Below are 16,749 nucleotides of genomic sequence, written 5' to 3' on the forward strand. Positions count from 1 at the left end.
TTCTTTTTATTTTGTAACTATTTTAATCATATGAGCTGTAGGTACACATGAAACTCAAATATCGCTAAGAAATAAATTGGAGATTATATCAATGGCAAAGAAATTAATTTAAATATCAAGGTGAATCTGTAGGCCTGTTTTATCAACATTACCACAATTACAAATGCATCAAATTTGTGTAAAATAAAGTCATTGAAAAAAAAAAGAGCACTGTTTAGTAACTCCAGAATATATATAAAAACATAATTCCTGGGTTAATTCGCCTTAACTTAATTCACCTACACTAGCTTTCAAAATTATTATATCATCCACAGGTCGATCTTCACGATTGGTCTCCACAAGTTCAATACGTTTAGCCACTGACAATCCATTGCAGATCCGACCAAAAATTGTGTGTTTGCCATCCAGCAGTGTTGTAGGTGCCAAAGTTATAAAGAACTGGCTGCCATTTGTATCTGGACCTGCGTTTGCCATGGCAAGGATTCCTGCACCTTTGAAAGTGAATACAGGTTATGATTAGTTATGATTGAAATTATTGAAAGTTAAGATTTATTTGTAAATGTCCTTTAGGTGTGGTGTGGCGATTGAAACTTTTATCCATTCAACTTGGCTGTGGGATCCTTCTGGGAGGACCTGGGGGACATTCTGAAAAAATTACAAAAGGTGGATTTTCCACAAGATCCAGAATTGTATCTTCTGGGAAGCATTATTGACATGAGTTTTAAACTGTTCAGATACCAAATTCAGTTTGTGACGGTCACCTTGTTGGTAGCCAGGAAGTGTACAGCAGTCACATGAAAGTCCGACTCCCAACTAAATATTACACAATGGGATACGAAAATTCCCCTGGAGAAAATCACGTCCAATTTTAGGAGGAAATATGGCACATTTGTTAGGGTGGGGCAATACATTGGTGCACTGATGTGATTCTACCCCTTCTGAATAAAGGAAATGCAACAATCTGTGCCAGCAGTGAAATGAGTGAGAGCAATGAAATGGGCCATGGCGTAGATGACGTGCTCTTCTATTCTGTTCTTTATATTTTTTATTTTAGGTTTATTTGGGTTTTTCTAAAGTTCCCTTAAGGGTTTGTGACTTTACTGATATTTGGTTCTTTGTATTTGTTTAACTTACATAATCATTTCTTTGTTGTATTAGAGTATGGGTGGGAGAGGAGAGGGGTAGGGAAAGTCAACTATGTAATATACTATTGTTGAATTAGATTGTGTTGTTTGTTTGGAATTGTAGAAGTCTTTGAAAATCAAAATTAAAATATTCAAAAAAAAGATTTAATTGTTGATTTCAACAAGATAAAATCTAATTAATTAAAATAGTTGATTTTCATTACTTGTCGATTAATATTCTTTACAAATACCAGCTATTTTATTTCAAATATAAATTAATTTAGCATGGTTCATTCAAAATTAATATTAGACCAAGTCTGATTAATACACATCCAACAGACATCCATCATTATGAAATTTGCATCATACAACAAATGACGAATGTAGAAATTAAAATCATACCAATTCATGCAATCAAACTATTAAGAGAATAATTAAAATTTTGAAAATGTACAGATAAAATCTCAGCAATATGAAACTGTAGGTATTTATTTTTTATATCTGCAGTAAAACCATCAATTTGTGGCCCTCAATGGAGATTTTGTTCCTGAGATTAATTGTGAGCAAGGTCCAACAATATGTTCTCTGTCAAGTACCGTGTATACTAAATATTTTTGTGTTTTGCACCAATGATGGTTGTTTTTGTCTTCTCTATTACCATAATGTAAAATTATGCATCCGCGTGCCTCTTAGATCAACTTTACTTCAATGTTGCTTTTTCACAACTCCTAACATTATTCATTCATCCACTGAGTGAAATGCTATCTATCATTGAAGATGACATTACTTAGCTTTATAACAATATCACAGGACAGCACAGTTAGAGTGACAGTGCAACGCTGTTACAGTGCCAGTGATCAGGACCGGGAATCGACTCCCGCGCTATCTGTTGGTATGTTCTCTCTGTGTCTGCATGGGCTTTCCCTGAGAGTTCCAGTTTCTTCCTATCGTTCGAAACGTACCGGGGGTTGTAGGTTAATAGACTATAATTGGGTGGCATGAGCTCATGGGCCACAATGGCCTGTTACTGCGCTTTAAATCTAGACAGAAAGTTGTATAATTATTTCAGATTAATTAATATTACGACTTAGTTACTGACATGATACTTAGATAATTTTGAACATATTAGCCATTAAGCAATGGCATGCAGAGCATAAATGAGTTAAATGATTATACATTTCTAAACAGCAGGATTTATAGCAAGAAATATTCTTTCATCTAAATATTAATTCAAACTTTTTCAGTTTTATTTAGATTGAGTTTTTGAAGAGACATTGGAGAAAAAGTAATATAAATTTATAAACAATTGTGCAAGTTAAGATGATAGAGATAAATAGTAAAACATATTGAGTACAGAAGTTGGGAGGTTAAGTTGCAGTTGTACAAGATGTTGGTAAGGCCCCATGTGGAGTATTGTTTTCAATCTTGGTCACCGTGCTATAGGACAGGGTACAGATAAGATTTACGAGCATGCTGCAAGGAGTTGTGGGCCTAAGCTATAGGGAGAGGTTCAGCAGGCTAGGGTTTTATTCTTTGGAGTGAAGGATGATTTCATAGAGGTATACAAAATCATGAGATAAATAGATCAGGTGAATGCACAGTCTTTAATCCACAGTAGGGGAATCAATAACCAGAGGACATAGGTTTAAAGTGAGGGGGAGAGATTTAACAGGAATTTGAGTGATAACTTTTTGTTATATGTCACTGTTGTCCCCTCCTCCCTTCTCCAACTTTTATCTCTGCCTTTGCCACCACCACCCCCCCCGCCCCCATCTTATTGTTTGGACACCTGCCGATATTCTTTCATACCTTGATGAAGGGTACAAGCCTGAAACGTTGGTCGTTTGCTTTTACCTTTGCTACATCAAAGACACTGTTTGACCAACTGAATTTTACTGGGTGCCAGAAGAGGCGGCTGAGGCAGAGATTATCATAATGTTTAAGAAAGCAGTGGGTGGATACATGGAAAGGATGGGATATGAGCCAAGTCTAGGCAGCAGAGACAAGGGTTGGTGAGATTGTTTGGTCAATGAGAGCAAGTTGGGCTGAAGGGCCACTCTGTATGGACTCCACTGTGTAAAACCATTGCTGTTTTTTCTATCTAAAGCTTAGAGCTAACATCACCTAAAATATATGATAGGTAATAATGTCAATTTTTCCAATAAAACAGTAAATGCTGGAAAAAGCTCAACAGTTCAACAACTATGGAAAGAGAAGAATTAATGTTTGTCAATGATCTTACACGAGAATATAAATTTTACAATGGATATTTTTATAGTAATTGATAAAGTAACATTAATTTTCCTCACAAGCCTTGAATAATTTATAACAAAGGCAAAATCCTTGAAAGCTCAATGCAAGGCGTGAATGTACCTGTAAATTTTAAATCTTTATGCAATTCATCCTCAAAATGCTTTCCATATATCGATGACCCTCCTCTACCTGTGGATGCAAACAATAAGAGTTTATATGAATTGAAAGTTATGGTGGTCAGATCCATTTGTTTCATATTAAAAAACCAAGATCATAATCTCTTAACAGTAAAACAAATATAACTTTTACATTTAAAATTATGAATACTGAGTAACTGCAATGGAAGTCTGCACAAGAATTAAGAAAGAGTAGGCAGTAGACTGAATGGCCACTTGAAAGAAAACAGCCATGATGCAGAAATTGGCTTGATATTATACTGATTCCTTCCACGATCCTGTCACAGGATCACTTCATAATACAATTTTGCAATATCACAATGGAACTAGTAATTTTAGAAAATATTCCACAGAATATACAAATTTTAGAATCATATGAATGTATAAATGGAACTTGGAACCACAAATTATAATTTAAATTTATCATCAGTCAGCTCAAAATGGAAAGGTTTACAAACACTGTTGAAAAATTATAGATATTTTAAGAGCTCCTAATGTGTTTCTAATAGCTACAATTGCAGTGTCTAAAGGCACATTATCCCTTTCACTATATGACAAAAGATAAAATATATTATGCAGTATTTTATAAACATTAATCAAAAGCAATAAAATATACATGACTATGTAGGGATAGAGGATTAGTATGGGTGGGTCAATTTGGTCAGCATGGGCAATTTTGGGCTGAAGGGCCAGTTTCCACACTGCATGGCTAAATCTCAGTAGCTTGTAAAGTATATTGGGTAATATTCTGTTCAATAATAAATGTACAGCAAGATTCAAATCTTCCACGTTATTCAATGTGTGGACTATCTAAGAGAAGCGGTTACTGAAGTATTCATGTTCCTGTAATCTTGAAAAGTTATTTTAATGGGGGACAATTACACGTGGGTCGCTAAATACGGCAAGTTTTAATATACTAAAAATGGTGCAAAACAACTTTTATTCCTGAAAACACTTTTTTTAAATTACATATTTATGCACTTACTCTGAATAACTATTATTTTTGCTTTAATGATTGCTTAATTGCAATATATTTGATTAATTTTCCCTTTATGGAACAGACTTTACATTTGTAGTTAGAGAAGCAGCAAAGTTACAAGCCCTTCCAGCCTATAGGCCCTCATCGCCCAATTAAACTCATGCGATCAATTGACCCCCTAACCCTTTAAGTTTTTAAGAATGTGGGAGAAAACCAGAGCACCTAGAGAAAACCACGGCCATGAGGAGAAAATGCAATCTCCTTGCAAACAGAGCCCTGTTTCAAACTCCATTCAAATCCATAGTCCTGGAAAGTATTAACAAAGATAGATAGTAATCAAGAAGGCATATGAAACGGTTGCCTTTGGAGATCAAGGCAAGAAAAATGTGATTTAGAGAATTTAGAAGGAAGCAATTGTATTTTTTTTTGAAGATTGTTTTATATCTGAGAAGAGATGGTGCAGTCAGATACAATAACTACAATCAAGAGTCTTTTACACTGGAACTTAAATATGTGAGGATTAGAAGAATACAGACCTCATGCGGACAAATGGAATTGGCATAGGTGGGGAAGTGGGATTGAGGTAAATTGTGTGGACTGAAGGGTCCTTTCCTGCGCTATGACTCAAGTTTTGCGAGTTTTTAAAAAAATCATATCTAAAAGGCATATTCCATCAAATTCCTACAGTCACACAATTAAGACTCGGAGACATGATGCTTTCTCATCCTTTACTTCTATTGGTCTAACATGGCTACTGAAACACAGGGTTTTATACATATGGAAAGGTGTCATCAGGATGTGGGCGTCATGATGTCCAGCAGAGGGCAGGCTTATACTAATACTCTACCCCCCCCTTCCCCCCCCCCCCACCGACATGTGATAAATAGTGACTTGGCCCCTTCGAACTAATAAGACTACATTGGGCCCAGGACTACAAGTGAGAATTAGAATACATCTCAGGAATAAATGGGAAAGTATTTAATGATAATCAGGGCACACAGTCCTTGATTAAAATTATAGATATTTTAAGAGCTCCTAATGGTCTTCTTTCTCTTTTTGACCGCTTTGGCATGGTTTGCTGTGCCAGTCCTTGCTCGGAACCTGTATAGTCGGGCCGGCGGTGACTGCCCACCTTTGCTGACCTTTGGCGGTGACTGCCCATCTTCATTACCCTCCTGGTTGCATGTCTCAGTTACTGGACTCCTCGGCTCAGTGATTGTCTTGGTCTGAGGGGTGGGATGGTCGGGGCAGGCCACAGCAGGTCTAGTTCCACCTCCTCCAGTTCATGAGGCACTTCATGGACCTTAGTGTCAGCCAATGCTCGTAATTGGTCAATGTGTCGCTTCCACAATCTGTCACACTAGAACAGAGTATGAGCAGGGGCTCAATTTTTGTAAGATTACTCCTACCATCTATAATCTTGTACCAGAACTCTCTCGCCCACTTCCAATCCTCTATGTGAGGTTTGTGGTGATTCTGTCTTTTGCAATAAATGGTGGTTTGGGGCTTAAATGGTTCCTTAGAGCCGTGCATAATTCGTTGAATGTCTCCGATCCTGGATCCTCCGGGGCCAGCAAGGTATTGGGAGGTCGAATGTTTTTCTGCCCATTCTCATAAGGAAGACAGCAGGTTAGTGGTTTACTGGACCTTCCACAATATCATGGGCTACACAGTAGTGGTTAAACCGTTCTACGCAGTTATCCCAACTCTCTTCTGCTTCGTTGAATTCTCTGAACTTTTCCTCTGCCATCTTGGCACCCTTTCACCTTGATCTTTTGGCAGGAATTTGTTGGTGTTGTTAGGCAGTCATTTTCTACCTTTCTTCTGTTGCTTTCCTTCTCACGGTTGTTTCGCACCTTGTCGCCACTGTTGAGTATACACAATTAAGACCTGGGGAAATGAAGCTTTCTCATCCTTTACTTCTATTAGACTAACATGGCTACTGAAACACAAGCATCGTGATGTCCATCAGAGGGTAGGTTGCACAGTTTCAATCTGGTAATGCTGGAATCATAATCATATGGCTCATATGGAGAAACAAATGAGAAACATCAAGCTTCTGAATCATATTTAGAAACAGACATTAAATACTGGATATAAGCAAAACACATCTTCAGCCTCAAAACAAATGTCTCTTTTGCTGATAATGACATTCATGTACTTTCTTACCTGTTCCTGTTGGGTCTCCTCCTTGAATCACAAAGCCATTGATCACTCTGTGGAACTTTGTGTCATTGTAATAACCCCTATGAGCCAACTCAGCAAAGTTTCTGCAGGTTTTTGGTGCATGCTTCCAATAGAGCTCCAGTGTAATCTGTCCCATACTGTTTCAAAGTTGAAAATTATAACAAACAAATTATTCAACCTAAATAACAGAAAATGTTGGAGAGAAAACTGAGTTAATGTTTCAAGTTATTCAAGGTTAGATTTGATTACTTCATGGAAGGGCTCAAGTCCGAAATGTTGGCTATGTATCTTTATCTTTGCTAATATAAAGCACATTGTTTGACCTGCTCAGTTTCTCTAGCATTGTTTTTGCTGAGTATTTCCACCACAATGTGCTTATTTCAGATTTCCAGCACTTTTTAAAAAAATTATCAGGTTATCCTAAACAAATTTAAGCAAAAACTTTGTTCCACATGAACATCCAGAATAAGTGGATGCTACAAAATCAAAGCATTTCTTTGTAATAACAAATACACAACTTTGTGGTTAAAAAAAGTTTGAAAAATTCCTTTGAAACATAGAACCAAGTGCAAATTGGCACATGAACCAGATGTGGGGCCCAAGGATTGGTGAGGAAGAAATGGGTTCAAAATCATGGGACATTAGCACCAGGATTGGAGTAGGAAGGAACTGTTCAAAACGGTCCATGATGGGACTTGAATCCTTGCAAGTCGCGTAACTAGGACTATGGATATGGCTTAAACTAAATAGTAGGGGGGGTGGTTTCAACAGATTGGAGAGGGATGGATGAAGTGAGAGGAGAGTGGAAAAAGTATTTTTTTAAAAAAAGAGCAGAGAGGATAAAATCAAGTACAAAAAAGGCAAAAATTACTGGATTTTAGAAGCAGAATGGGTATAAGGGCACTTTATCTGAATGTCCGTAGGATTCAAAACAAGGTGAGTGAACTTATGGCACAAATCAGAGTGGAGAGGATTGTGAATTAAATATCAAGGATTTCAGGTAATAAGGCAGGACAGGCTGGAAGAAAAGTGTGGTGAGATAGCACTCTTAGTTAAGGGTGTGATCAGGGCAATAGTGAGAGATGATGCAAGATCAAAGGAGTAAAATGATGAGTCCCTTTGGGTCGTGATAGGAACAGTAAAGGGGGGAAAAAAATCACCAGTGCGTGCTGTCTCTCGGCTACCCAATAATATTACAGTGACACAGGCAATAAACCAAAAAATATCAGAGGAATGTAAGGATAGAACAGCAGTTATTGTGGGGGACTTTAACATATATATAGATTGGGTGAATCAGGTTGGTTGAAGCAACCTTGAGGAGGATTTCATAGAATGCATATGGGATGGCTTTCTTGAACATATTACTTAACCTACAAGGGAACAATGGAATGAGACAGGTATAATTAGCAATCTGTCTTCTCCCATTCAGCCAATTTCAAATTCATTTTACAACCTCTCCATGGTTACCTAGTGTCTGAACCTTCTGAACTAACCTCCCTTGTTGGACCTTGTCAAAGAAATTTTTCACAGTGCTCAACAAAAATATATTCCAGTTAAAAGCAAGGAGTAAGGGTGGGGGCAGCCAGCTTTGGATAATAATGGAGATCAAGGAAGGCACCAAACCAAAAGTTCATGCATTCAAAGTCCCCAAGAAAACCAGAAGATTGGGAAACCTTTAAAGAAGCAATAAAGAACCACAAAGCAAACAATAAAGAAGGGGAAGTTTATCTATGAGAAAAAGATCAGAACAAAATATAAAAATGGGACTGTAAGTTTTTTTATAATTATTTAAATCGCAAAAAGATGGCTAACATAAAGGTTGGACCCTTGGAAGATGAGAAGGGAGAGTTGATATTGGATAATGAGGAAATGGCTGAGGCTTTGAATTACTATTTTGTGTCGGTATTCACATTGAACAAGCCAAAGACCGATGTAATAGATGGGATGAGAGGAGAGGATCTGTATATAATAGTTATCTCTAAAGACGTGGTATTCAGGTAACTTGAGGGTCTAAAGCAGTGGTTCTCAACCTTTTTCTTTCCACTCACATACCACTAATTAATCCCTATTCCATAAGTGCTCTGTGATTAGTAAGGGATTGCTTAAGGTGGTATGCGAGTGAGAAGGGAAGGTTGAGAATCACTGCTGTAGATCCAATTGTTACTGAAACATTTTGCTTGAAAAAATTGTCAATGACCCATTTCCTTGGGAGTTATGAAACTGTGCACATAACGAGTCAATTAGGTACGATGAAAACAGTGGTTTTCAAACTTTTACTTTCCACCCACATATCGCCTTAAGCAATCCCTTACTAAACACACAGCATTTTTGGCATAGGGAATGTGAGTAGAAAGAAAAAGGTTGAGAACCACTGGTCTAAAGATATATAAATCCCGTGGTTCTGATGGAATGCATTCCAGGGTACGGAAAAATGGCAGAAGTTATAGTCAAGGCTTGAGTGATCATTTACCAAAATTCTCTAGACTCTGGGCAGGTCCTGGTGGATTTAAAGGTGGCAAATTCATAAAAGGATTTATGCAAAAGACAGGGAACTATGGGCAATATATATTTGGGAAAATGCTTGAAGTTATCATTTAAGAAGAAACAGCGAGGCATCTGGAGCAAAATGGATCCATCAGGCAGATGCAGCATGGTTTCAGTAAAACCAGGGCCTGTTTGACAAATTTACTAGAGTTCTTTGAGGATAGAAATGAGTGTGGTAGATAGAGCGGATCAGTGGACGCTGTTAACTATGGGATTCGATAAGGTGCCACATAAACATTGAGAAGTCAAAGATGCATGGCATTGGGGGTAATGTATTAGCATGGATAGAGGATTGGTTAACCAATAGAGAGTTGGGGTGCAGGGGTGTTTTTCTGGTTGGAAATCGGTGTTGAGCTGTGAGCCGCAGTGTTCGGTGCTTGGCCTGCAACTGTTCACAGTAGACATAAACGACCTGAAAGAGCCGACAGAGAGGAGTGTATCTAAGCTTGTTGATGACACTAAATTGAGTGGAAAAGCAAATTGTACAGAGGATACAGAGAGCCAGCAGAGAGATCCTGATAGGTTGCGAGTGGGCAAGAGTCTGGCAGATGGAATATAGTGTTGGCAAATGGGAGGTTATCCACTTTGGAAGGAAGAAAGGAAGATCAGATTATTTAAATGGCAAGCGATTCCAGCATGCACAAGGAAGTCCTTGTGCATGAATTGCAAATGGTTGATATGTTGGTGCAGAAGGCAAACGGAATGATGGTCTTCATTGCTAGAGGGATTGAATTTAGAAGCAGAGAAGTTATGCTTCAAACATACAAGGTACTGGTCAGATCGCATCTGGAGTACTATGTGCAGTTCTGGTCTCCTTACTTGAGAAAGGATGTACTAGCTTTGGAGAGGATGCAGAGAAGGTTCACCAGGTTGATTCCAGGGATGAAGGGGTTAGCCCGTGAGGAGAGATTGAGTCGTCTGGGTCTATACTCACTGTAATTTAGAAGAATGAGAGGGGATCTTAAAATTATGAAAGGCATAGATAAGATTGAGGTAGGCAGTTGTTTGCATTGGTAGGAGAGTCGAGAATTAGGGAATATAGCCTCAAGATTCAGGGTAATAAATAAATGACAAAGGAGGAACTGTTTTTCCCAGAGAGTAGTGAATCTGTGGAATTTGCTGCCCATTGAAGCAGAGGAGGCTACCTCAGTAAATATATTTAAGACAAGGTTGGATAGATTGATTTGTTATGGGAACATCAATATCCCTGTGTAAAACTCTTCAAATGGTAGTGGACGCATCCCAGGATATCACAAGTAAAGCCCTCCCCAACATTGAGAACCTTCAGAGAGCAGATGCAATCATCATGGATCCACACAATGCAGCACATGCTCTGTTCACGCTGCTGCCATCAGGAAAGAGGTATAGGTGTCACAAGACTCACACCACCAAGTTCAGGAACAGCTCCTACCCTCCACCATCAGACTCCTCAACAACAAACTCAATCAGGGACTCATTTTAAGGACTCTTACTTTTGCACTTTATTGATTTATTTTCTTTTATTCTCTCTGTATGGAAGTTAGTTTGTTCACATTTTGTTATTTGTATCCTCTGTGATATGAGGAGGAAGTAGAGAGTCTGTCCAGGGTGTCATGGATTCTTGAGCACGTTGGATAAAGGTACACAAATGGGTCTCAGGGAGAAGGCTCCAAGAACCACAAAAGGCCTAGATTTCCATTGTAAGAAAATATGGGAAAGAATGGTAAACAAATACAACTATAGACACTGCAATTTGGGGAAAAAAAAACAGAAATACTGGAAGTCATCAAACAAACATGCAGCATCAGAGGAAAGTCAATATTCTGCCGAACCTTGGCTGAAAGGTTCTTCTCAAGTTTTAAAACCAATCCTAAATTTAGTTGAGGATGATTACTACGCTAAACTGAAGAGGGTTGTATGATTCAGTCCATCCTCCGCTATTGACTCCATCGACACCTCCTGCTGGTCTTGGAAAAACAGCCAGTACATTTAAAAGACTCATCCTGAACTCTCCTCACCCCACTCCCATCAGAAAGAAGATTCACAATTGTGAGAACACCGCACAATACCAGATTCAAGGACGGTTTCCTTCCTGCCATTACCAGACCTCTGAACGACTATCACAACAGTTGCCTTTCTCGGTGGTATCCACGGATTCCTCCCCGCAGCTCTGCACTTCTGTCCAGCCTTACTTGCGGTCCTACGGATGGGGCGGCGAACTGGACTGCTCAAAGGGGGACACCTCTTGTGACAATAAATCTGAACTTGAACTAGCAATTCTTTGCATGGGGGAAAGGTAGTAATAGGACAAGACAGAGGTCAGCAGTTGGGGGGGGGGGGGGCGGGGAGGTGAACTGGGAAAAGCAAGATCATTATCAAGTCCCCAGCCTGGGAAAGCATCTTTCACAAAAACAGGGTGGTCCAGTCGCAACGAGTTTTCAGTCCACTGGACCTGGGCAGCATTTGCAAGGGTGGGGGCGGGCGAGGCTGCCGGGGGGTGGGGGCGGGCGAGGCTGCCGGGGTGGGTGGGGGGGGGGCGGGCGAGGCTGCCGGGGGGGGGGGGCGGGCGAGGCTGCCGGGGGGGGGCGGGCGAGGCAGCCGAGGGGTGGGGATGGAGGGAAAGTCGCGAGCGCACACTGGCCCCTTCCCTCGGAGAGAGGCAAGCCCCGAGCCCAAAGGGCAGCTCGCCCGTCCCCGCACTTACGTCGTTTCCAGTTTCACATTCGGCGGCTGCCATGTGTCCGGAAGTATCGCCGACATGCCGACTCCGGCACGCAAAACGCCCGCTGCCGCAATGGACTGGAGCAGGCAGTGGCTCTCCCTCCCCGAGCAGCACCCCCTAGTGGATCGGAGTACTCCGCACTCGTCGCCCATCCGGAAAGCGTGACGGCCTGCAAAGGCTTCGACGTATCGATTTCGACTCGAAACAAATATCTGGGTCCGATTCCTCCAGAGGAGGGAAATTCCTCGAAATCGTTTGCAGCCAGTTCCTGGACATGCAAGCTCTCGACGACCTTCATCTTCAAAGATCTCCCACAGGACAGTGGAAACTGTGCCAAAAGCAAGAAATTGCAACAGCGTCTGCAAAGAAATGTGTTGCAATATCGTGGAAAGGTGAGGGAGAAGGGTCGATTAGATATAATGAGATGAGATTCCTGTGGGGAAGAATTCTCTAGTTTAAGGACTTGAGTTGAAATTATATGGATAATTATCCATCCACCTGTGAGAAGCAGAGGTGCCTTCACAGATTTCACTCGAGACAAAAATTGAGAACAAAGAACATTTATTATAATTTTACAACAATGCAAAGTTGGATGCTTCCCCTTACCCTGGGAATACACACATCACCCAACTTTTTATACATTCTATTTCAGTACAGAGGTACCTTCCCCCTTAACATTCTTCTGCCTCCTGGATTGGTTTAGCCTTAGGTAATTCTGCCGACGTGTATTCTAACTTCTTATTAGTTTATGTGCCTTTCTGCAAACTTGTTCACCAGTGTCGTGTCCTTCTTCTTACTCATTGATCCCCTAGGACTTGCTAAATCTATTTACTTGCTATCCTGGTTTTGAAGACCCCTATTTTGTTATACTTGCTTAACCCTTGTTTGACTCCTCACATTCCATTCTCACTTCACTCTTGTTTGATCCCTTACACACCTCTTCTATCTTCCATTCCTCTTAATTAGTAATTTTTAATGATGGTCTATTTGTGTATTAAATGGTAGGTGTTTCCTTCCTTTTCATACTTTTGGGAGGGAGGAGAGAAAAATATAAAAGTAACTTTTTTTGCATAATTTGGCTATGGATATTTCATTAATATTTTATTTTTTTTTCCGTAATGATACACAGTTAATTTTTTTTTTAATTCTCCCAACAGAAGAAAGAGTAAAGTTGCATATCAATTCAAATTTGTTTAATATAGTAAATCCTTAATTGTATGTACTCTGACAATAAATTTGAAACCTGAGTTGAGAGAACATTCAGAATAATCGAATACAGCTAGAGTGAGGTTGTTAACCTGATTCTCTTCACAGATTTGTCTCAACAGCTGTTGATCTAAAATATTATTTTATATCTTCAATATGCGTTTGAGTACCATCGATTTTTTTTTTTAATTATTAATTCATCCTATTTTAGGTAATTCTGTGTTTTTACCTTTGGATCAAGATAGCGGTTATCATAATTGGTTAAATTTAGGTACCCAGTCTCTTTTTAGATATTTTTACTGACCAAAATCTTGCATTTATTTGAACAATTATTCACCAAATGTACAATACATAGATGTTTTTTTTTCACTATTTACAGCTTTTAAAATTCTTTAATTTTGAAACTCCCTGAAGACCTAGGAACGGTTTATAATTATCAACCTAATTATAAAGGAGTAGTATCTGGCCTTTATGAATTACTTATAAATTCTAGAGATAGTTCCTTGGACAGAATATTAAAAAAAAAAACTATGGGAACAAGATTTTCAACAGCCATTTTCTGAAACGAGTGCATTCATCCTCTCTGTGCTAGACATTCATGATTACAATTTAAGATAGTACACCGGTCCCACTATTCCAAAGTTCAATTGACTAAATTCTATTCTAATCTTTCTTCTAAATGTGATAAATGTACAACTGAAGAAGGTACACGGTATCATATGTTCTGGTAATGTCCTTCTCTTTCCAATGTGAAAGGGTATTTTGTACCTTGTTTTTAGTTCTTAATATTAATTTAACTCCAAATCCTTTAATTGCCCTTTGGAAGGCCATCTGATTTAACTCTGACTGCTTCACAATCCCATGTAGTTGCCCTCACCTCCCTTATCACTAGAAGGGCCATTTTAATGAGATGGAAATATAATAATCGATGGTTGTCCGATATGATGGGATGTCTGACTTTGGGGGGAAGAAAATAGATGTTCCACTACTGAAATGAATCTTAACTTTGTTTCTTTATGGGGTTCTTTTCTGGGTACTGTCTCTGGTTTTGGGCAGCCTGCCTTTGTAGTGCGAGGATAGTGGGATGATCAGTTGACTCGTGGTCCAAATATGCTGGTTTGAGGCAGTCAATAGTAAATGTCTCTTCTTTGCCACCATTATCTTGCACACATGTGGTCCTGTTGTGTTTCATCAGCCGTAGGGCCCCTCTTATGGCCCCTAAAGTGGCACCCGGTAAGCTCCCCATCATATGAAGATGTACTTGCAACTTTTCAGGTCCCTGGGGTTGAACGTGTTGGGCAGGCTTTGTGGTGAGGTCTGTGCCAGGGCACAGAGTTACGGAGTCCAGAGGACCCCCAAAACCAGCAGCAATAGATATGCACCACCACAGAGTTACTTAAACAAAAGTAGTTTTTAATTATATTTGAACAAGAAAACAGAATTAGACTTTAACTATCAACTTACTTAACCTATTGATAGGAAGGGTAAATTGCATTAAAATGAATATCTTCCCAAGGATACAATACCTATTCCAATCGTTACCAATTCACCTAACAGAGAAATTCTTCAAGGAGCTAAAGAAAATAATAAGGAAATTCTTATGGAAAGGAGGAAACCGAGGATAGCGCAAGATAAATTAACAGAATGGTACAAACAACGGTGCTTACAGCTACCAAACTTTAAGAATTATTATAGAGCAGCACAATTAAGATACCTATCAGATTTTTTATCAAACAAGGGAAAAACCAGATTGGACCAGATTAGAGCTAGATAAAATAGGGGAGAAGGTACCTGAACATATACTATATAAGTGGGAAGAAAAGCTGGTGCAACATGGAAATTCACCAGTACTGCACCATCTGCTCAACATTTGGAAGAAGATTCATGTCGAAAGGAAAAAAATAAATTATCAACTACCAAAATTAATATTGACGCAAAATCAACTAATCCCCTTCACAATAGATTACCTTTCCTTTAGAGAATGGGAGAGAAAAGGGATCAAAAGAATAGAAAATTGTTTTTTGGGAAATAAATTATTATCATTTGAACAAATGAAGTGCAAATATGGTATAACTCATGGTACAATGTTTGCATACCACCAACTGAAAACTGAACAAATTGGGAAGCAGGCTGAGGTTACCAGAGGAAGCAATTTTGAATATGTGATTACAGACACAATGATAATTAAAAGATTTATAACAAACATGTACATCAAACTGCAAGACAAAGAGAACGAGGAAACAAGCTACAAACCCAAACAAAAATGGGAACAAGATCTAAACAAAGATAAAGAATGAAACATGGGAAAAGCTATGCTCCGAACTATGAGAAATACAATAAACACAAGATTACGACTCCAGGGGTTTTTATGAGACATTAAAGGCTGTGTATGGCCCCTCACCCCAAGTCCAAAGCTCTCTGCGCAGCTCAGATGGCGAAGTCCTCCTTAGCGACAAGATCTCCATCCTCAATCGATGGTCAGAACACTTCCAATCTCTTTTCAGTGCCAACCGCTCAGTCCAAGAATCCGCCCTGCTCCAGCTTCCTCAACAGCCCTTGAGACTAGAGCTGGATGAGGTCCTTACCCGGGAAGAGACATATAAGGCAACTGAATAACTGAAAAGTGGCAAAGCAGCAGGTATGGATGGAATCCCCCCCAGAGGTCTGGAAGGCTGGCGGCAAAACTCTGCATACCAAACTGCATGAGTTTTTCATGCTCTGCTGGGACCAAGGAAAGCTGCCTCAGGACCTTTGTGATGCCATCATCATCACCCTGTACAAAAACAAAGGTGAGAAATCAAACTGCTCAAACTACAGGGGAATCACACTGCTCTCCATTGCAGGCAAAATCTTCGCTAGGATTCTCCTCAATAGACTAATACCTAGTGTCGCCGAAAATGACCTCCAAAAATCACAGTGTGGCTTTCGCGCAAACAGAGGAACTACTGACGTGGTCTTTGCCCTCAGACAGCTCCAAGAAAAATGCAGAGAACAAAACAAAGGACTCTACATCACCTTTGTTGACCGCACCAAAGCCTTCGACACTGTGAGCAGGAAAGGGCTTTGGCAAATACTAGAGTCCCTCTACATGGTTATCCAACTACACGAAAACCAACAAGGTCGGGTCAGATACAGCAATGAGCTCTCCGAACCCTTCACCATTGTCAACGGCGTGAAGCAAGGCTGCATCCTCGCACCAACCCTCTTTTTGCTGAAACAAGCCATGAGACCTCAACAATGAAGACGCTGTTTACATCCGGTACCACACGGATGGCAGTCTCTTCAATCTGAGGCGCCTGCAACCTCACACCAAGACACAAGAGCAACTTGTCCGTGAACTACTCTTTGCAGACGATACTGCTTTAGTTGCCCATTCAGAGCCAGCTCTCCAGCGCATGACGTCCTGTTTTGCGGAAACTGCCAGAATGTTTGGCCTGGAAGTCAGCCTGAAGAAAACTGAGGTCCTCCATCAGCCAGCTCTCCACCATGACTACCAGCCTCACCCCCCCCCCCCCACATCTCCATCGGGCACACAGAACTCAAAATGGTCAACCAGTTTACCTACCTCGGCTGCACCAT

The 16,749-nt window shown here is 39.9% G+C and overlaps 2 protein-coding genes across 8 annotated transcripts in view; one reads left to right on the forward strand and one right to left on the reverse strand.

Moving 5' to 3' along the window:
• ppil1 (peptidylprolyl isomerase (cyclophilin)-like 1) lies at nt 1-12,089 on the reverse strand. Of its 7 annotated transcripts, none has more exons than XM_069941791.1 (5): nt 11,947-12,076; nt 10,083-10,196; nt 6,702-6,856; nt 3,498-3,566; nt 1-491 (listed from the first exon to the last, which is right to left on the reverse strand). In XM_069941791.1, the coding sequence occupies exons 1-5, from the start codon at nt 12,000-12,002 to the stop codon at nt 265-267; spliced, it is 621 nt and encodes a 206-aa protein (XP_069797892.1). In that variant the 5' UTR covers nt 12,003-12,076; the 3' UTR covers nt 1-264. The 7 variants fall into 7 exon arrangements, with proteins under 7 accessions (XP_069797892.1, XP_069797898.1, XP_069797893.1 ...); XM_069941797.1 differs by lacking the exon at nt 11,947-12,076 and adding an exon at nt 11,350-11,557; XM_069941793.1 differs by lacking the exon at nt 1-491 and adding an exon at nt 1,535-2,164 and having other exon boundaries at nt 11,947-12,089.
• The window catches only part of LOC138765087 (G2 and S phase-expressed protein 1-like), a 26,912-nt gene continuing 22,230 nt past the window's right edge, over nt 12,068-16,749 (forward strand). The window contains exon 1 of the mRNA XM_069941790.1: nt 12,068-12,356. The gene's annotated coding sequence lies outside the window, so the exon portion shown is untranslated. The remainder of the gene's footprint in view (nt 12,357-16,749) is intronic.

The sequence above is a fragment of the Narcine bancroftii genome, chromosome 5 (assembly GCF_036971445.1).
Source record: "Narcine bancroftii isolate sNarBan1 chromosome 5, sNarBan1.hap1, whole genome shotgun sequence".
Taxonomy (NCBI): domain Eukaryota; kingdom Metazoa; phylum Chordata; class Chondrichthyes; order Torpediniformes; family Narcinidae; genus Narcine; species Narcine bancroftii.